This window comes from Octopus bimaculoides, chromosome 5 (assembly GCF_001194135.2).
Source record: "Octopus bimaculoides isolate UCB-OBI-ISO-001 chromosome 5, ASM119413v2, whole genome shotgun sequence".
Lineage (NCBI taxonomy): Eukaryota > Metazoa > Mollusca > Cephalopoda > Octopoda > Octopodidae > Octopus > Octopus bimaculoides.
The window spans coordinates 21,619,299-21,640,818 of NC_068985.1; the positions used below are offsets into that span (position 1 = coordinate 21,619,299).

A 21,520-nucleotide genomic window follows, 5' to 3' on the forward strand; every position below is an offset into this window, starting at 1 on the left:
AAAAAAAAAAAAAAAAATGGTTTATATACCAATACTGTTTCGTCCGCCACTATAACCTCTGTTTCGACTATAGCTGCTGCCGTAACCTCCACCACCACTGCCGTAGCCTCCGCCGCCACCATAACCACCACCACCATAGCCTCCACCGCCACCGTAGCTTCCTCCACTACGTCTACTGCTATAGCCACCTCCGCCATAGCCACCACTACCGTAGCCACCACCACCATAGCCACCACTACCATAACCACCACTTCGGCCGCCATAACCACCACTGCGACCACCATAACCGCCACCACCACCACTACTATAGCCACCATAACCTCCACTGCGTCCGCCATAACCGCCACTGCGTCTTCCAGCATAACCTGCAAATAAAGTTAAAATTCAGAAAACCATAGCAGTTGACTTTCAAGAACAGGATTTCATCATACTTATATTGGAACTACAAAAAATGAATTAACTATCAACATTTCCCTGTGTTGACTCGACCCCATAAATGACAACTTTATACTTAGATACCTAAACTTATAAAGGTCTAATTATTTAAATATAATTTTAGTAATATGCATGTAGCCTAAAAGCTGCAGAAAAAATCCCGATAAACAATATTACATTATACTGAACACTTTGCCTACCATATGTGTTACTGGTGATTCCCACAGTACAGAACTGATATAATATTTATTCTGTACTGCGGGAGTCACCAGCGACACTCATGGTATACATCAATGTGGTAAGTTTATATAGTGAATTGAAACATATACATAGTTTTAAAAAATGTTTAAATTTATAACGAAATGAGGTTGCTGGTGCAAAAAGAAAATATGACATAAAGTGGGTTTGGTTGGCCACGTGTTAGTCAAATTTTACTCAAATACACATCATACACAATTAGTTTCTCCTTTTTTAAAATATCTGACAGAATGTACCTTAACATTTCATTCACAATAGGTCTTAACAAAATGAGATAATATCAAAAGCTACTGTACCTCGATTTCTGCCATCATTGTCACCTCTGTTTCTTGCAAAACAGCAGGAAACAGTTCTGCCATCAATATCAGTACCATCATATTTGTTCAAAGCACTTTTTGCTTTTGATACAGACTCAAATTCCACAAACGCAATTCTAAAATAGAAATTTTAAAAGATGGAAAATTCCACTTTGAAAATAATTAATTATACCAAAATCAAACAAATAATACACTATATCATGAACAAATGTTAACTTGCTTATAAATAACAAAGTCATTTTACACACCCTTTTGGTTTTCCTGAATCTGAAAATATTGGCATTCGTACAGCAGTAACATCTCTGAAATATGATCGCAAAGAATCTTCTGTTGTCTCATAGGATAGATTTCTCACTAGTAGCACATTGGATTCTTCAGGTTGATCTTAAATTGACAAAGAGAAAAGAAAATACATGCATAAAATGAAGTTAATTCAAAGTAAATCATTTAATTTCTATCAAATGAAAGTTTAATAAAGGAGAAAAATTACCATCTCTAAAACCTCTCCTTTGCCGTGAAGTACCTCCTGCATAGTCTAAGTACAATTTTCGGTCCCCACATTCAACCCCTTGTTTGTTTTCAATGGCATCCTTTACTTCTTCAGCAGTATCAAACTCAACATAGGCAAACCTGAAGAAACAAAGACACACATATTACATTTAGGAAATAATGTTTTGATATAAAACTTGCTTGTACCAACCCTTACTAGTTAAATTAATGTGCCTTTTACATTTGCTAAATGGAAAACTGTGTTGCAAAACACATCTGATACTACTGAAAAGAGAATATCTAAATATGTGATTGTCTAACTGGTAAGCATAATTTCAATAAAACCATCTCAGTAAACTTACCCTCTATGCGTATCTCTCTTGCATGGAATTCGGACATTTCGGGCATCGGGAAATATTTCCATCAGACTGTTCCTAATACTCTCTTCTGAATCATCATAGGACAAGTTCTTCACAAATAGTGATTTTGAATCATCTGGAAAAAAGAAAAAAAAAAGTTTATAACTGAAATTATATTGTTCAGAGAATAGGAAAAGGCATTTTGTATAATTAACTCAAATGTTACCCGAGTATCTGAGACAACTCAAGTTTACCTATTCATACTGAAATCAAGACATTGATGTAAATTATTACTGCATTAGTATTAACAATTTCACTAGACAAACACTTGCCGTGTACTGTCCAGTATTCTTATAATGTGAATTTTATTCTCTAATTTTTTCTAAATCTTTATTTTCCTCTTATTTCCATAATATATTATCTTTAAAACTTTATAAGCTTCAGGTTTAGAAATAAAGAACCTGAAATTGAACAATTTTTGGATAGCAGCAGATAAAAAAAAAATGTAGCAAACATAGCACATGACAGGTTGAACCAGATGCTTCAAGTTACAAGGGTTTAAATAATGTCAGGCAGCAGAAGTGAATGCAATGATATCCAGAAAGACAATAGAGTGAAACTTAAAATATTTCTCTTCCAAATTTTTTTTAGAAGAGACCAGACTTCAGTAGGTTTTCTCAAAACTAAAAAAGAAACCCTGATTATTTACTTTACTTTATTCCATTTCAAAAGCTACATAGAATAACAGCAAAGACTAATTGCTATGCAAAACATAGCAATACATTTGATAGATAGAGCTTGTATATTGTCTTACAAAGCCAATCTAAACTCACAAATATTTTACAATTACATTCATATGCATAGAGAAGATAAACATACCCTTATCTCTGTCTGTTCTTTCTGGTTTTGATGCTCCCATGGGCTTACCCTTTTCAAATATCAATATAGACCCTTTAAATTCAATATCCTGCATGGCTAGGACTGCCTCAAGGTCATCAGGATTAGCTAAGTCGATATGTGCAAACCTATAAAAGAAGAATACAAAAAAAAATGAATGACAAAGAAGTAGCAAAAAGCACAGAAAAACAAACATAAAATGGGTAATAAATAAATCTAATACACACTTTTTATTGTCTTGTTTACGGACAGATGCAAATTCAATTCCTTTCTTCTTAAGAAATTTCTCAAATTTCTCAGCAGTCACTTCCAGAGGAACATTTCTACACAGAACTGTCACTGGTTCTATAATGGATTAGAAAAAGTATAACATTCAGTCTTCATAACTTAAATCAATACTCATATGGAAAACATTTTAAATTAATCTCCAACAACAAAAACTAATACATATTCTCAGGAGACAAAAATACACTTTTATGGTGGTACGTTATAAAATCATTCGAGTGAGGTCGTTGCCAGTGCCGCTGGACTGGCTCCCGTGCAGGTGGCACATAAAAAGACACCTTTTGAGCGTGGCCATTGCCAGTACTGTGTGACTGGCCCTCATGCCGGTGGCACGTAAAAGCACTCACTACACTCTCGGAGTGGTTGGCGTTAGGAAGGGCATCCAGCTGTAGAAACTATGCCAGATCAGATTGGAACCTGGTGCAGCCTTCTGGCTTGCCAGTCCTCAGTCAAATCGTCCAACCCATGCTAGCATGGAAAGCGGACGTTAAACGATGATGATGATGACTTACATTTCAACAGTAATGCTGGGTGATTTTAATGGCATCATACAAATATACAACCCCTCGGCATAGGTTACTCAGTAGTGACTTCAAGGCACAGGCATGAAAGAAACCAAGAAGCAAGCCAGTTTGGAAAAAAGGACACAGAAGCCTAAGGATCCTTTGAATAGTTAGAGATTTAGAGACATCCTAACTGAAGCATTTAATGAGAAAGAGGAGGAGTTACAGACGTGGGACAGTTTATAACTGGAAGTTCCTACGAGACAACTTGCTGAGAGCCATACACCAAATTTATGGTTAGTGCAAAATCCCAACTGGACCTAGGTTAACGTGATGATGGAACAGTGTAGTTGACAGGGCCATTAGAACAAAGAAACAGGCTTCGAAGAACTGGAAGTGTGGTGGTAGCAAGAAGCTACATCAGGCAGCTAGGAGGCAGGTATACTTAGCTAGGGGGTGAAGCAGAAAGGAAAAAAGCTTGCCAATGTTATGCAGCGCAAAGGCCAGTGGCTTGAAGTGCTTTTTCTTGCAAGTCAGTGTGCCAGGGAAAATTGTGATATTGTTGGAGAGAAGTGTATTCACATGGATGATAGTTCACCTGCAACGAAAGAAGCTTGAAAGTGCCACTATGAAAGGCTACTAAATGTAGCAAACTTTCGGGAGGAGGAGAGTCTACCTACTGTGGATACAACAGAGGGACCAGCAATCAAAATAGACAGGAGTCTGATAGATGAAGCCATGAAGACCAGAAAAGCCCCCAGCCTTTCAGGAATCACTGTTGAGATGCTTAAAATATCTTGCAGTGTGGGTTATGGCTTAATCACCCATATAGTTAATCAGGTTGTACATGAGGGAGTCATCCCTAAAGATTGGTGTAGCAGCATCATAGCCAACTGCTACAAAGGTAAAGGTGATACCTAAGACAAATAATTACAGAGCTGTAAATTTTTTAGATCAGGTATTGAAAGTTACAGAGAGGGTCATAGCCCAACTAATTAGGAAGAGAGTTAGTGTAGATGAGATGCAATTTGATTTTGTGCCAGGGAGGAGCACCACTGGTGCTATATTTCTGGTAAGGCAGCTGCAGAAGTACCAAGCCAAAAATAACCCTATATACTTGACTTTTGTTGACATAGAGAAAGCTTTCAACAGGGTTCCCTGCTCCCTTATCTGGTGGCCAATGCATAAACTAAGGATAGATGAGTGGTTTGTGAGAGCTGTACAAACTATGTACAGGGATGCTGTCAGTAAGGTGATGGTTGGCAACAAGTATAGCAATGAATTCAGAGTACAAATAGGGGTCCACCAAGGATTGGTGCTTAGCACCCTCTTGTTCATCAGTCCTCTAGGCAATAACAGAGGAATTTAAGTCAGGCTGCTGATGACCTTGTTCTTATAACTGAATCACTACCAGAACTGGAAAAGAAATTTCAGATGTGGAAGCAAAGTCTAGAATCAAAGGGCCTTAGAGTTAATTTAATAAAAACCAAAGTCTTAGTAGAAAAGAGGACAAATTAGAAATCCCTTCAGGTAGATGGCCCTGCTCAATATGTAGAAAAGATGCAGGTAGAAACTCTGTAAGATGTACCTGGTGCAAGCTATGGATACACAAGAAGTGCAGCAATATCAGAGGAAGGTTAACAGGGAAAATAGTATTTGTGCATGGCAGATGCACAAGTACAATAAACACTAAAAATGCACAGAAAATAGACTCCATCAAATGGTAGGTGGGGGGTACCTAGAAGTAATTGATAGTTTCCCCTATCTAAATGACCAAGTCAGCAGTGGAGGTGGATGCTTCAAGAGCATAGCTGCCAGAATAAGAAGAGGCTGGGCAAAGTTCAGAAAGCTCCTACCTTTGTTGGTAACTAAAAGCCTCTCCCTCAGAGTAAAAGGCAGATTGTATGATGCCCGTGTGCAAACAGCCATGCTACACAGCAGTGAAATACGGGCTGTGACTGCTGAGGACATGCATGAGCTTGAAAGAATTGAAACTAGTATGCTTTGCTGGATGTGCAATGTCAGTGTGCATGTATGACAGAGTGTGAACATCTTGAGTGAAAAGTTAGGTACGAAACATCAGATGTAGTGTGTAAGAGAGACGACTGTGCTGGTATGGCCATGTGGTGCATATGGATGAGGACAGCTGTGTAAAGAAGTGCTGATCTCTGTGGAGGGAATCTGTGGAAGAGGTAGACTCAAGAAGACATGAGACGAGGTGGTGAAACATGATCTTTGAACATTAGGCCTCACAGAAGCAATGACAGGTGACCGAGACCTTTGGTGATATGCTGTGCTTGAGAAGAATTGTCAAGTCAAGCCAAGTGAAATCATAGTCATGGCTGATGCTGGTGTCATGTAATTGGCACCTGTGTCAGTGGCACATAAAAAGCACCCATTACACTCTTGGAATGGTAGGCATTAGGAAGGGCATCTAACTGTAGAAACCATGCCAAATCAGACTGGAACATGGTGCAGCGTTCCAGCTTAATAGTTCAAGTCAAACTGTCTAACCCATGCCAGCATGGAAAGCAGATGCTAAATGATGATGATGATGAATATAAAGCTTCAAAATCACACAAAAATGCTGATGGATTACCAAAACTTCAGATCCAAGAGTCAATATAAAGAGTATCAGATTTAGTTTACAGGATTGTCAAGTATTGGATGAATTTGATTTACCACCATCATCCTGATTAGGAGCCACTGTCATTACTACAATTTCTGAACACTGATGTGATACTTGCCATCATAAACAGTCATCATTATTGTTATTTTAAATTACATAATAACATTTTATTAAATTGATACATGTTGTCATACAAAATTCATATTATTTTTATTGTTGAATGCTAAACAATTTATTATTAATTTGAAATTGGAATCAACCATTGACATATCTGACAATTTAATTATTTTTGTTCTTATTTTTATTTATTCATCTATTATTATTGGCACAAACTGCTGAAGTGAGCACTGCTATATTTCATCATCTTCATTTAATGTCCATTTTCCATGCTGGCATGGGTTGGATGGCTTGACAAGAACTGGCAACACCAAGAGCTGCACCAGATTCCATCTGTTTTTGATTTGGTCTCTACAGCTGGATGCCTTTCCTAATGCTGGATGCCTTTACAGCTGGTTGCTTTTACAGAGTGCACTGGGTGCTTTTTTATGTGGCACCAGCTCTGGTGCTTTTAAGATGTCACCAGCACCAGTGCTTTTTACATGGCTTGTCTACACATATAAAGTGCCACCATCATCTTGCAGGGAATATGATTATTAGAACAATTATTGATTCAAAACCCCAACATCGTTGTTGATGTAAGAGTTAAAACTGAAATTATCTTATTTCTTAGTTGATACAGCAATAAAGATTCAGCCTCAGCCTACTTTCATAACAATCAAAAAAGGTGCCAGCAGTAACTCACAAACAATGTTGAGTATGAAATCTTTTTTTTATTAAAACACAGTATTTAGAAGTCAACAATACAAAATATTCTCTAAGTAGACTTCATCATTCACACACACACACACACACACACACTAATCTTTCAAAATTCAAATCATCTTACCATCATCAACTTCTTTCTTACGCTTCTTGGCTTCTCTCTCACCTGGTGTAGTTAAAAAAAAAAAAGAAAATTATAAGTACATCCAATATCATTAAGATTCTATTTCAAACTATTTGATGATGGAAACAAAACCATGTCCATCATAATTATGAAATACTAACAAACATTCATCAACAGAGAAATTAAAGTATATACAAATTTAACTTTATGTACAAACCATACAAATTTATTTGTAGTCAGTATATTAAATAGCATTATGCAAACATGTAGCAAACATTTTGAATATGCAACACCAATTAAATTAGCAAATAAAAAGTGATCAAACTGAGAGAAACTACTGAATGGTAGGAGTAGAGAAAACAAGCCAACAGAAATGACTTACCATTAGATTTTCCATTAGCTTTTGAATTAGGGGAATCATCTGGTTCTAAAGCAGAAGATGAGTTTTAGTTAAATATTAGAAAAGAAACATATTCCTCAGTGAAACTATCTACCAAGATCTAGTTTATTTTATCAGCAATCAGAATAAAAGACCATCATATACCTTCATTAGAATTTTCCTCGTTAGAATTCTCTTCATCAGAATGACCTGACTCAGCAGCTGGTGTAGTATTTTTTACTGCTGCTTCATCCTCCTCCTCCTCATCGTCCTGTGCCTCCTCACCTTCATTACTCTCACTCTCCTCATCTTCAATACTTTCCTTCCCATCTGCCTCACTGTCGCCAAATTCTTCATCTCCTTTTGCTGCATACAAAACAAAGACAGACAACATTGAAGACTGAATCAGTATAATGTATTCAAGGCAAAAAAATCCACTATCTTACAATACTAGTATCTCTTATAAACTACAACAGTCTACAAAGTAATACACTATATTTCACATATCAAAACACATTGATATGATTTACAACAAATCCAAATTACGAAAAAATATCTAAATGTGTGGGAAATTCAATTAGCAGGTTGTTGGCACTCCGTCGTGGGTTCCAGTTGATCCGATCAACGGAACAGCCGGCTCGTGAAATTAACGTGCAAGTGGCTGAGCACTCCACAGACACGTGTACCCTTAACGTAGTTCTCGGGGATATTCAGCGTGACAAGGCTGACGCTTTGAATTACAGGCACAACAGAAACAGGAAGTAAGAGTGAGAGAAAGTTGTGGTAAAAGAGTACAGCAGGGTTTGCCACCATCCCCTGCCGGAGCCTAGTGGAGCTTTAGGTGTTTTCGCTCAATAAACACTCACAACGCCCGGTCTGGGAATCGAAACCGCGAGTCCGTTGCCCTAACCACTGGGCCATTGCGCCTCCACTTCAATTAGCAGGTATGACTACATTATCAAGTAATTCAATTTTCACTTGCTTAGCTTCATCTCACTGTGAGTCACTTAAGTGTCATCTACCACAGTCTTGGATAGAGAGAAGTTGTATTACAGAAACTGGACAAACTGAAACTTGTGTGACCTGGGTTAACACCAAAACCTGGGCTCTCACTTTAGCAGAATCCACTCTGCTAGAAGCAATTGGAATAATTTTTCCTCACCAGCCTCTGAAGCCCTAAAAAAAAAAAGCCACGTAGACTGTTCTTGGAAAATAAATACAAAGAAATAAATAAATGACAACACAACAGAACACAATATCTTTCAGTAACTGTTTCCTATCCCACCTAAATGTGTTATCTCAGTCTGAAACTCTAATAGTGCATGAGAAAATGTTTGTCATTAAGCCAGGACGTATTGCAAAATTGTGTATGAGTGAATTATTTCTGTAACGTAAGTCTAATGAAGCACAAACACAGTGAGTAATTGAAATACAAATATCTTAACCAAATCTTACCAGGTGAATCGTTATTTTGTTTTAACACATTAACATTTGGAACGTCTGCAACTTCCTAAAAAAAAAAAAAGAAAAGGAAGAAATCAAAAAACATATATAAAACAATAAAAATTCATATAAAGAAATAAATTTTTTTAAATCAACAGAAACATCTGACACTGTGAGTCTGTTGACAGCAATTGCACCAACTTTTGTAGAAAATTAACATCAAGCCACTCATACCTCTTCCTGCCAGGTTAAAAAATTTAGAGCTACTACAACAATAGTTAAATCTAGAGAGAGCATAGAGATGCTAAAGTGTTGTGAATAAGATCTAAGATGGAATGGGGTCTCAGCCTGCTTCCTTAGAAGCAAGGAACACAGGTACAAATTCCCCTGGGTTAATAGCAGCAATGATGTGGGTGGAAAAGGCATGTTGTTGGCAGAGAAATGTATTGATAAAATAACTGAGCCACACAGAATATGTAATAGAATGATTAAGTTAAGTCTTGTCTTGGACAAAATGAGAGACAGTTATCTCTGTATATACCCTACAATCAGTTAATAGATGAACAAAAGGGCTGGTTCTGAGACTCTCCTACAGAATACCTCAATAGTGAATGACTAACCTCCTTATAAAAGCTGGTGATGTTAATGGATATGTTGGGTAATACCATGTCTTTTGTGGCTATGGTTATTGTTTAAGGAATAAGAAAGAATCAAGGCCTTGGAATTCTGTGACACTGATGACCTAACAATTTGCTAACACCAACATCATGAAGAGGACCAATCAAGTGGATACACAAGCTAAATTGATTTCATGCCTTCCTGGAGGTGGGGCATCATCATCATCGTTTAACGTCCGCTTTCCATGCTAGCATGGGTTGGACGATTTGACGGAGGACTGGCAAGCCAGAAGGCTGCATCAGGCTCCAATCTGATCTGGCAGAGTTTCTACAGCTGGATGCCCTTCCTAATGCCAACCACTCCAAGAGTGTAGTGGGTGCTTTTACGTGCCACCGGCATGAGGGCCAGTTACACGGTACTGGCAACGGCCACGCTCAAAAAGGTGTTTTTTACGTGCCACCTGCATGGGAGCCAGTCCAGCAGCACTGGCAATGACCTCGCTCGAATGATTTTGAAAAATGTAATACCTAACATAGACAAGTACCCAGAGTAAGAGCTAGGAAAACTCATAGCATAAGCCAACTTGAAGATGTAGACACTCAAAGAGCCAATGACCAGTCATAGGTTCAGAGAAGTGCTAGACACCTACCTACAACAGGGGACAATAGAGTTCTTATGATACAAAATACTGAGGGATACAAACCAGATCTGTGGCTGGTGTAAGCCTATAGCTAGATAGGTGATATAATGGTGGAGTACTGTAGATACTTGAAGCAAAGAGACAGGTTTGGAAAAATTGCAGGAAAGAGACAACAAAGAGCAATACCAAGCAACCAGAAGAGAAGCTAAACATCAGATATTCAGAGCTGAAATGAAGAGGTTTTCATAGGTTCGGGAATGTGAAGTCTTTCAGATTAGAAGGTAGTAAATGAGAGAAAATCAAGATGTCATTGAGAAAAGTATACAAAATGATAATGGTACACTTACTCTAAATGAAATGGAAAGAGGCAAAGAAGTACTATTATAAGAGACTGTTAAATGTAGAGAATGTACAGGAGAGAGAGGGTGTATTCCATGTAAACCCTGCAAAGTTGACAGTATTATATAGTTGTAAGTGAAATTAAGGATATAAAAGGCAGATCATGGAAATTGCAGAATGAATTAATTAGAAAGAAAATTAACCTAGATGAGATGCATTCAATTTTGTGCTACAAATTTGTACCATCTCTCTAGTGAAATAACTGTAGAAGTACTTAGATAGGAGTAAACCACTTTGCTTGGCATTTGGCAACCTGGAGAAGTCCTCTGACAAGGTTCTAAGTTCTGTGATCTGGTGGTCAATAAGAAAGACAAATGGTTTGCAAGGGCCATACAATCCATATACAAAGGCATCTATTATAATCTTCCAGGTTGTAAACAGAGGACTTTAAAACTGGCTGTCTTTGAGACATATTACTGTATATTGATGATCTACTTCTTATATTTGAATCTATAGAAGATTTAGAGAAGAAATTCCAGACCTGGAAATGAAATCTAGAATTGAGATTTCTCAAACTAAATATGATAAAGACTAAAACTTTATTAAGTAGGAATTCCATTCAGTATACTTAATGTAAACTATGGGCATAGAAGGGATGCTGTAAGACCATAGACAGACTGATAGAGAAGGTAGACTTCATTTGTAGCAGATGTATAAAGTTAGTTAGTAATAATACCCATGAAATACATTTTTTTCAAATGCTGAGAAGTCTCCTAGATGTAGTTGAAGTGGTGTATTGAAAGCATAAGTGACTAGAGTAAGAAGGGAAGTATAGAAAGTTCAGGAAGCTATTATTTCAGTTGGTAACAAAGGGTTTCTCTTTCAAAACAAAGAGCAGAATGTATGGTGATTGTATAGTGAGACAGAGACCTTAAATGCAGAGCATCTATATCTGGAAAGAAATCAAATGAACCTGCTTTACTAGGTAAGTGTGCAAGAAAGAAGATTGTACTGGTGTGGGTATGTAATGTATATGAAAACGGTCAGACTTAGTGATGAAGTGGTGAAGACTGATCTCAAGAAGTTAAACTTAAGGAAGAAGTTGACAAAGAACAGTGATAAATGGGAACACACAGTGCTCAGAAGACCTGGCCACTATGCAAGCATGGCAAAACAGATTTTTAAAATAATGGTGATGGTGATAGTAGCTGGAATATATATCATTGGACCTTTTGCCTATTATATTCCGACCAAACCTCCATTTACCACCATATTCATTAGCCTCTCATCTATCATATTCACTTCACTATGCTGCCTATATAACCAGAGATGTCATTCGATTTGTTTGTATTCAATCCACTCACCACCATACATCTACCACGCCACTTCTCTTCCATCATGATGCTTGTGTTAACATGCATGGAATCTTCACCCTCAACTGTTTACCACCATTCTCCACACATGTAATTCTTCATTGACTTTTATCAGTTTCACTCCCATCCATCTCTAATGCTGCCCTTTAGTCACTCTCTTTTACCCAGTTTTATTACTTGACACTGCTCATGCTGTTCTCTATTCAATCTCTTTATCAATAACAACAAATAGTCATCAGTGTCTCTCTTCTATTACTCCTTCCCCAACCATTCTATTACTGTTTCACTCCATCACAATCATACTACCTCTCTCTCCTCTTTCAACCTCTTGATGAACGCATCTAATCACACTCTTGGTTATGTTTGTTATGAAAGAACAGAGACTACATAGAACTCTTTAGTTTTGCAAGGTATAAGACAACTTTTCTAATGCTGGTACTACAATAAAATACACTTTTATAAACACACTATAAAGTGATTGGATAACGAAGACAACACAGAGTAGAGAGGATTTTAGTCATACCAAGTACATAACCTCTCTGATGCTGGTCCCATGATAAAATGCACCCAGTACACCTAAAATAGTTGGTGTTGGGTAAGGCACCCTGCCAGAGGAAGCCCCCCCCCCCCAAATGAGATGTACAAGCAAGATAATATCTAGGCATGTAGTGATTCTGAGACAATGATGATATGTCCAAACCTTGACAACATGGAAAGGGAGGCATAAAATAAATGATGATAAGTATATTAATATTTATTAACTTTGAAATAAGAAAACAAAAATAGAATATATGAACTTACAGCATCCATTTCTTCTGGTTCTGAAAAAGACTCCTCATTAGATTCTTCAGCTTCAGCTGACTTTTTTGGATTCTAGTTCAAATTATAAAAGTCAGTAATTGAAACAAATATTCAAACTCAAGTACATCATAGAGAAAATATAAGCAAACAAAATAAGTATATGTTAAATCTCTGAACGAGGTATTAAGTATATTTTGTATAAAATTATTGTACCCCAACTGAATGCTTCACAAAAGCCTATGATACTTCTGAACTGCAGTAGCCTTCTAAGCCTATTTCTCACCACAGCATTACTTATCCAGCGATTCTATGTTGTTTTTTTTTTAATATATATACTAGATCTGAATTCATTACCGCCAAGAGGTTCTGGTCTCACTATTAGAGAACTCGTGTTTAAGGGACTAATTAGTATTGAATTTATTTATCAAATACTCTCTAGCGTTGGTCGATTTCCTACCACGAAAGCATTTAACACGTTCTGCTCTTGAATCTTGCTTCCACATGATTGGCAAAGAACGTCATAAAATCGTGTTTTCCATAGCAATACTTTTTAAAACATATTTAATGAAAGTTCATCTCTTAACAGACTACGCTGGAAGCATCTCAATCTTATGTTCACCGCCCTTCCTCCACATATCTCCCCAAAATATAGAAAATGCAGAGAAATTATTTCAATAAAACATCACTAATACTACTATCTACACACTGATCAAGATCGGTTGGACCTTATGATAGTCATGAAACTCATCAGCATTAGAAAATAAAATTCACTAAAATACGAAGTGACCATAGGCAATATTAAATAAAATGAAAAAAAAAAACATGAAAAATATTTCTTTGTCGTTAAGTATGAATTATTAATGAACGAGACAAATATAATAGTTCATAAGCTGAGAATAACTGCTTAAAAATTCAGTAAGATGCCTGAATTTCGTGAACTATTTTAAGGATCAACCAAACATTTTACAATGACAAACGATATATTATTTTAACACAATGGTTAACAGATTCTTTGTGCTAGAAAGAATATCACAGTTCGAGAAAAGGGTTTATGAAAAGAAAATATGCAACATTGATTGCTCAAAATTTTCAGTTAATTTCACGTTTTGAAAATCTTATCTTCGTTACGTTTCTTGTTATTTTAATTGCAAATGTCATGGTTGATAAGACATCCTATTTCGATTCCTTGCTCACTTATCTGAAGTGGTTTGAGACAAGAAAACCAGAAGTAAACACAACTCATAAGCTACCCAAACAGACGTATCTTCGTATTTGGGGCCCACATTTTAATGTTACATCAAAAGTTAACAAATTGAAATAAATAAATAAAAATTGATATATAAACAGGCTATTCTACAAGATGTATCACTCACACAATTGCGTAAACTTTTTGATACAATGGTGTGTTGTACAATAAATAGTTTGTGCTAACAGAACGAACTCTCGTGAGAATAATTCTGACCATGACAAGAAATCATTTCTCATTCATGACAAAGCAATTAAGATAACCGAGCAACGTGCAATGACAGACAACATAGAATTTAACAGTATATAACTGAAAAAGTGCATCATGTTTACCTCATACCCCTTTTCATGGCGCAGCTTAGCCTTCACCGTAGACTCACAATACCGGTTAGTGGGTGTTGTTGTAAGACCAGGTTGACACCAGCTTGCACACAAACCAGGAAATCCATTGCAGCATCCAGAATCATGTGATAGTCGATAACCACTTGATGTTTGCACAGTAACCATTTATCGAAACACGGCCAAATCAAAACGATATCGCAGCCAATGGCTTATTTTCAGTAGCTCTCGAGCCAATGGCATTACTGACCGACACACGAGGAACCACGACAGCCAAATTCACCGCATGGGTGAAAAGACGCACGTACCAAAGCGACACCATAATTGCGAAAATTTACCGAATCGAGATCTTGTTTTGTTTAATCAGTATAATGTAATGATTAATCATTATTACAAATTAGATCCTCTAATTCTGAACAAGACCTAAATAATGATATAATAAAAGTCTTCCACTAATCGCAACGATAAAAGCTTTAAACGTTATTGTTTCTAAAGGGTAATTAGAGAAAAAAATATTAGAATTTCATAACCATATGTACTCAGGAATGCATTTTATGTAGTAATATAATAATACACAAAGAAGTCCTAACTTCTTAAATCTATCGCCGTATTACGTTCTGCTAATTTCAGTTGACCTATATTAGAATGTGTATGTAGTCGTCTTTGTCAGTTCAAACTCGTGGATCAAGTGCCACCGTTGAATTCTCACAGCTTCTACAAACAATGGCCTCTTTTATTTACAAACTAAACCAAGTTGTTTAAAATTAAGGATGCATATATATATTATATATAAGAATATACATAAAATGATATAGATAAATGCATATATCTGCTTTTCCCATTTCTAGGAAATAAGCAATCAGATGAAGATGTGAGAAATTTAGGTTAAAACAAGTACTTGATATTTTTCATTTTAAGCAGAATCCGTGCATTTTGTCATAAGATGAATATATATAAATACATATAAATATTTATATATATTTATAATTTCCTAAATAATGTAGTTATACGAGATCTTATAGTTATTTGTGATTTGTGGGAGATTTAGAAATATTAACACTCCCATTTCCTTCAAGATTAATATTGTAAATATAACCCGTTTACAAATAAATTTTATGTATTCAAAAGATTTTAGCCTCTAAATAAAACAGGAAACTATCGTAACATACCTTATTCTTTCTAGCAGCCATTTCACTTTGTTTTCTGGGATAATATACCGAATAAAAAGTTCAGCTGCTATGAATGTTCTCTGTAACTGTAGCTCGAAGCTGTACGTACACTTTACTTAGCAGTGGCAAGGTATAGCCACCACCATGTAGTTTCGTATCTATTGAATAAATATCTCCAGCATTTGATTTGATAATTAATTTTAATTTTATTACCATTTATTGCTGGATAATAAAAGCTGAAGTTATTTCATTGAACCCTTTACTCAATGTAAATATATTTATTGAAAATCTGCTGGAGTAATATCAAATTACGAGTGACAAAATGGGCGCTAACTTGATGTCGTAACTGAAGAAATAGTAATTAAATAAGTAAAATTATTTTCTTCATTGTCCATAGTAACGAGTAAAAAAATCATTATAATAAAACAAATGACTAATGAAGATAAAAGGACCGGGAGACAACCCTGGAAATTTGATAAATTAAAATTAACTGAATATTGAATGTAGTGAAGAGTGAGCTGGTACGATGACAACTCTGAACATGTTTTAATATTATTAGACCTCATCAGTGAAGCATAAATTAACCATAACAACATCTTACAAGGACTGGAGAGAGTATAGGATTTCAAAGAATTAACACTAAGTGATTGAGATAAATTGAAACAATGATTTGAAAAATACATAAATACACTTGCTACAGTAAAAGACAGGGGACGGAGGCAGATAATAGCTTGGCAGAAACGTTAGCACGCCAGGCGAAATGCCTAGCGGTATTTTGTCTGTCTTTACGTTCTGAGTTCAAATTCCGTCGAGGTCGACTTTGTGTTATGAATTCAGTGTGTCACTCTTGCATACACACACACACGTGTGAGTACATACATATATATATGTGTTGGTGTACATACATACATATGTACATACATACATATATATATGTAGGCACATACATATGTACACACACATATCCTTCTCATAATGAGTCACAGAAAAGTTTCCAGAAGGAGGCTTTTTTGGTAAGTATATAATATAATTCATGTCTTAGTTTGTTATGACAAGGGGAACTACAAACTAACTAAACAATGCTGTGAATGCATGGTATCAAATATTTATTTCAAGAATTTTGAAGAATTGCAATTTTGTTTTGTTCTTGAACTAGTTATTGTTAATGCATTTGAGAAACAATATGAAATTTGCTACATATATCATAATTGGCAATATTGAAAAAAAAAAGGAATTGAAGAAGAGAAATGAAAGGAAAGAAGTTGGGATAATACAGGTGAAGGTGAAACAGGTAGAATAAGGTGTCCAAGTAAAATTGATAAATTCTAGTTTAGAGTACAAACATGTAGACAAGATACTAGTTCTAATTTGTGGGGAATATAAACAAGTGCATCTAATTGATTAGTTGTAGAGAAGAAGTAGAAATTTATTAAAAGGTGTCTCTGATTTGATGGTTTGGCTTGAAAAACATAAAGCCATGAATGGGCTTAAATATATGACAGAGTGAAAAGTTCTGGGTTTTGGGGACAGAGTATGGTAACTGGCTGCTGTTGTTAAATAGTGTGATTTTACATTTATCTGAAATAAAAGTAAAGTTAATGATAGAACATTATATATAAATCAATGTAACTTAGATTTGAGGGGGAAAGAAATTAAATCAAAATGAATGTCTGTAGAACAGTAAGTTCATGAGAAAGAATATGAGGCCTGATAAGACCGAAAAATTACTGTTGCTTTCTCTAGTTGCTTTAAACTGCAGCTCCATTCCAATCAATTCTAATCTATTCTGGATCCATTCTAATCTTCGCAGTCTATCTTATCTAACAATTTCGATCAACTGATCTTATTGGAGTTATTTCCCTTCCTATACCAGTATGCAGAATACGCTCTGAGATATTTTCCCATCAGCCATTTTATCGATAGTGCATTTTGCTTGAGTTTAAGGTTCCTTTCTCTGTTGTGTATAGACGTTCGAGATTTCATACGCATTATTAGAGTTGACTTTTATTTGCTCTTCCGCCAACTTTTGAAATCTCAAATACAGTACTTCATTGTTATAAAAAAAAAAAAATCTTAAATGTAATATTTTGGAATGATATTAGCCTGCAATAAGTAGTCTAGGTGAAATTTGAATTAATAATTGTTTCGTTACTAACAACCATTATCTCTATAATAAAAACAAAATCAAATTCTGGAGATATTTATTCAGTAAATACGAAACTATATCATAGTGGCTACGCCATAAAGTGAATTAGACTGTGCACACGTATTCATTCTTCTTTTACAGAGAAAATTCAGAGCAAGTGACATTTTTGTTCGATATAATATTCCAGAAAACAAAGTGAAATGGCTGCTAAAAAAAATAAGGTATGTTATGTTGGTTTCCTCTTTTATTTAGAGACGAGATATTTTGAATATATCAATTTATTTATAAGCAGGTTAGAATTGCAATATAAAACCTGAAATCCAAGCAAATAGACGGAATCCACATGTTTAAGAGTATTTATAGATGGGAGTGCATCTCTCACAAAGAAATCGCAGCAAAAATAACGATCGGTAAAGCTAGTTTTGAGAAAATTCAATTTACCTAATGGCAAATACATAACTATTTGTTATAATTAAAAATATCGGTTTTTTTTTTAACCTTAATAGTTTTCACTGCTTTATCTGATTGCTGTTTCATTGAAATAGAAAAGGCATATCAATTTTAAACATGATCCAGTTGATAAATAGGCCATTGTTGAAGTAAGAAATGTATGGTGGTACTACTTGATCCACGAGTTTGAATTGATAAAGATGACATATAAACTTGAAGATTACCACATATAAATATATATGATCAAAGGAAATTAAACATAATGCTGCAGAGATTTAAGAAGTTAAATCTACTTCTACTTCATTATGCATTAGCTCTAAAGTATAACAACTTTATTTTAAAAAATGAGATACTTTTATTGTCCATCCGTAAATATTCATTAAAAAACAATTTTATAGACTTTTTATCGTCGCGATTAGTTGGTTGAGAGTTTTTTTTTTTACTAGATCAAGCATTTTAGACTTAGAATTTACAATATAATTTGTAATAATGATTAATCATTACATTATACTGATTAAACAAAAACAAGATCTCGATTCGGTAAATTTTCGCAATTATGGTGTCGCTTTGGTACGTTCCTTTTTTTCACCCATGCGGTGAATTTGGCTGTCGTGGTTCCTTGCGTGTCGGTCGGTAATGCCATTGGCTCGAGGGGTACCGAAATATAAGCCATTGGCTGCGATATCGTTTTGATTTGGCCGTGTTTCGATAAATGGTTACCGTGCAAATGATTCTGAATGCTGCAATGGATTTCCTGGTTTGTGTGCAAGCTGGTGTCAACCTGCAACAACACCCACTAACCAGTATTGTGAGTCTACGGTGAAGGCTAAGCTGCGCCATGAAAAGGGGTATGAGGTAATCATTATGCACTTTTCAAGTTATATACTGTTAAATTCTATGTTGTCTGTCATTGTACGTTGTTCGGTTATCTTAATTGCTTTGTCATGAATGAGAAATGATTTATTATTATGGTCAGATTATTCGGTCAAACTAAAGGGTTTGACCCGGTGGGAAATAAAAAATTAAAATATTCTAATAGGTGTAAAACAACTTGCTGCGAGCGAATATGAAGAAGAAAAAAGCGCGCGCTCGCGAACAGGGGTGGGGGTGGGTAGAGGCCTCGGAACATTCGCATCCTGAATGTTCCGAGACGCCTCACCGGAGCCAAGAAACAAAAGAAAGATAGTGTAATAGATGTAAAGCAACTTGCTTTGAATGAATATGAAAAAAAAAAAAAAAAAAAATGCGCTCCCGCGAAAGGCGGGGTGGGTAGAGAACTCGGAATATTCACATCGTCACACATCACACACTCAGACACACACATACATACATATTCGTTCCCAGCAAGTTGTTTTACACCCATTAGACTATTAAAAAAAAATTTTTGTCACCGGGTCAAACACTATAATTCAGAGGCCATATCATGACGATATGTGACGATGTGAATGTTCCGAGTCCTCTCCCCACCCCGCCTTTCGCGGGAGCGCATTTTTTTTTTTTTTTCTCACATTCGTTCAGAGCAAGTCGTTTTACATCAATTACACTATTTTTCTTTTGTTTCTTGGCTCTGGTGAGGCGACTCGGAACATTCAGGATGGGAATGTTCCGAGGCCTGGTCAAACCCTTTAGTTTGCCCGATTAGGTCTTACCCCATTTTGTTCTGTGAGCAGAAACATTGTATAGAAAGGGTAAAAAATGTATGAATGTAGACAAGATTGTATTTTGTGTATACAATGTTTATGTCAATTTAGTAATTTTTAACGTAACATTAAAATCCAGTGCTTTTTGCAAAGAAACAGATTTGTTTGCCAACTTTTGATTAGTTTCTGGAGGTATCTGTCGTGACTGAACTTAAAACTAATCGTCTTGTTTTCTATCATCTTAGAATTGATTTATATGTGAGCAATAAAGCGAAATACGATGTCAATCGGCCATGACATTGCAATTAAAATAACAAGAAACGTAAAAGAGATTAAAATTTCAAAATGGTCCAGATGGACTATATGTAATCTTTTTTCAGAATCGGAATCTCCATAGCCTAAAACGTGGGATTCCGTAAAAAAAAATTAATAAATAAGGGGGGGAAGGTTCAGATTACATATAGTCCGTCTCTACCCCACGTTTTGTGGTTATGGCGGATCCGATTCTGAAAAAAGAAATTTCAAAAATCGCATTTTCAAAATTTCACCCCGCCCCCAATCATTTTTCACTTGTTCCGGAAATTTTTCTTTTGCGAAATAGGTAGAAAAATACAAAGATTATGATTCTGAAAAAAATTTTTGTATCTAAAATTTCAATTTTTCAACAATAACAAAAAAAAAAGATACCTATAGATTATATCATAGGCGCAGGAGTGGCTGTGTGCACCAGGTAAGTGGAAGCTAAAAACAAGGGAAAGAAAAAGCAAGGGATCTACCCTGGTGGTCGGATGCCTATCCTTCAGGAAAGCCATTACAAATTGCATCTGTAATGAGCAAAGCTTTAATCGAACATTGTAAATATAATCAAACTATTATTGTATATTTAAAATTGTAAATATTTAATCGATACAGCTACTTCACCCCTTTTATGTTTGTCTGTCCTTGTTCGTCCCCTCTTTGTAACGCCTTGGCAAATATTATGAAATAAAGTAGCTTGCTTACCAACCACATGGTCCTGGGTTCAGTCCTACTGCGTGACACCTTGGGCAAGTGTCTTCTCGGGCCGACCAAAGCCTTGTGAGTGGATTTGGTAGACGGAAACTGGAAGAAGCCCGTCGTATATGTTTGTGTGTCTGTGTTTGTCCCCCCAACATCGCTTCACAACCGATGCTAGTGTGTTTACGTCCCCGTAACTTAGCGGTGAAATTAAAGTGTTTTTTAAATTATTTTTTTTTAACTCTTTAAAAACTTTTTTTTTCAATTAATCTCCATGGGAAAATACGGAGATTAAGAATATGGAAGAAATAAACAAATTCAAATTTTAATTTCATGAAAAACTACAACCCAAAATTCCTCTCTCCCCTCTATCCCGCTGTCTAAAAGTGAAAATTGACGGTTGTTTTGTTTATTTCACATGAATTAGTTTGTCATATTACTGCGGGAAATTACTCTGAAAGAAATCTTTTGCAGGGAGGTGAGTAGATTGATTACATTATGCTATCGTAGTTTTGTGAGATTTGGCTGTTATTTCTAGCATGTGGCTAGCCTGCTTGAAGGTCTGAAGGGTATATATATATATATTTTTTTTTAAATTTGAAATTTTACAAACAAATTTTTTTTCAGAATCGTAATCTTCGTATTTTTCTACGTATTTCGCAAAAAAAAAAGAAGAGAAAAAGAAATCTGAAAAAGTGAAAACTGAAGTGGGGGTGAAATTTTGATAATGCAATTTTTGAAATTTTTTTTTTTTTTTCAGAATCGGATCCTCTATAACCAAAAACGTGGGATTCCGTAAAAAAAATATCAATATTCATTTTATC

At 35.7% G+C, this 21,520-nt stretch overlaps 2 protein-coding genes across 7 annotated transcripts in view; one reads left to right on the forward strand and one right to left on the reverse strand.

Moving 5' to 3' along the window:
- Positions 1-6: 6 nt before the first annotated feature.
- LOC106875808 (nucleolin) lies at positions 7-20,827 on the reverse strand. Of its 4 annotated transcripts, none has more exons than XM_052968202.1 (13): positions 20,703-20,827; positions 12,712-12,783; positions 8,953-9,007; positions 7,663-7,863; positions 7,501-7,545; positions 7,119-7,160; positions 2,983-3,100; positions 2,738-2,883; positions 1,862-1,994; positions 1,501-1,640; positions 1,259-1,394; positions 990-1,126; positions 7-365 (listed from the first exon to the last, which is right to left on the reverse strand). In XM_052968202.1, exons 1-13 carry the CDS (start codon positions 20,709-20,711, stop codon positions 22-24), a joined length of 1,578 nt encoding a protein of 525 aa, XP_052824162.1. In that variant the 5' UTR covers positions 20,712-20,827; the 3' UTR covers positions 7-21. The 4 variants fall into 4 exon arrangements, with proteins under 4 accessions (XP_052824162.1, XP_014779570.1, XP_014779567.1 ...); XM_014924084.2 differs by lacking the exon at positions 20,703-20,827 and adding an exon at positions 15,465-15,623; XM_014924081.2 differs by lacking the exon at positions 20,703-20,827 and adding an exon at positions 14,290-14,703.
- LOC106875801 (nucleolin) overlaps positions 17,389-21,520 on the forward strand; it is a 17,095-nt gene continuing 12,963 nt past the window's right edge. Inside the window, exon 1 of one of the 3 annotated variants that reach the window (XM_052968203.1) lies at positions 17,389-17,831. In XM_052968203.1, the coding sequence (XP_052824163.1) occupies positions 17,811-17,831 (21 nt within the window). In that variant the 5' untranslated portion in view covers positions 17,389-17,810. The other 2 variants (XM_014924072.2, XM_014924073.2) reach the window with 2 other exon arrangements.

Bases quoted from the DNA above. Each gene is read 5' to 3' on its own strand.
- LOC106875808 (XM_014924081.2), bottom strand. From the start codon at position 14,463: ATGGTTACTGTGCAAACATCAAGTGGTTATCGACTATCACATGATTCT. The intron at 2,884-2,982 runs GTGTGTATTAGA...CTTCTTTTATAG, and splicing joins CGTAAACAAGACAATAAAAA to GTTTGCACATATCGACTTAG. The intron at 366-989 runs GTACAGTAGCTT...CTTTATTTGCAG, and splicing joins CAATGATGGCAGAAATCGAG to GTTATGCTGGAAGACGCAGT.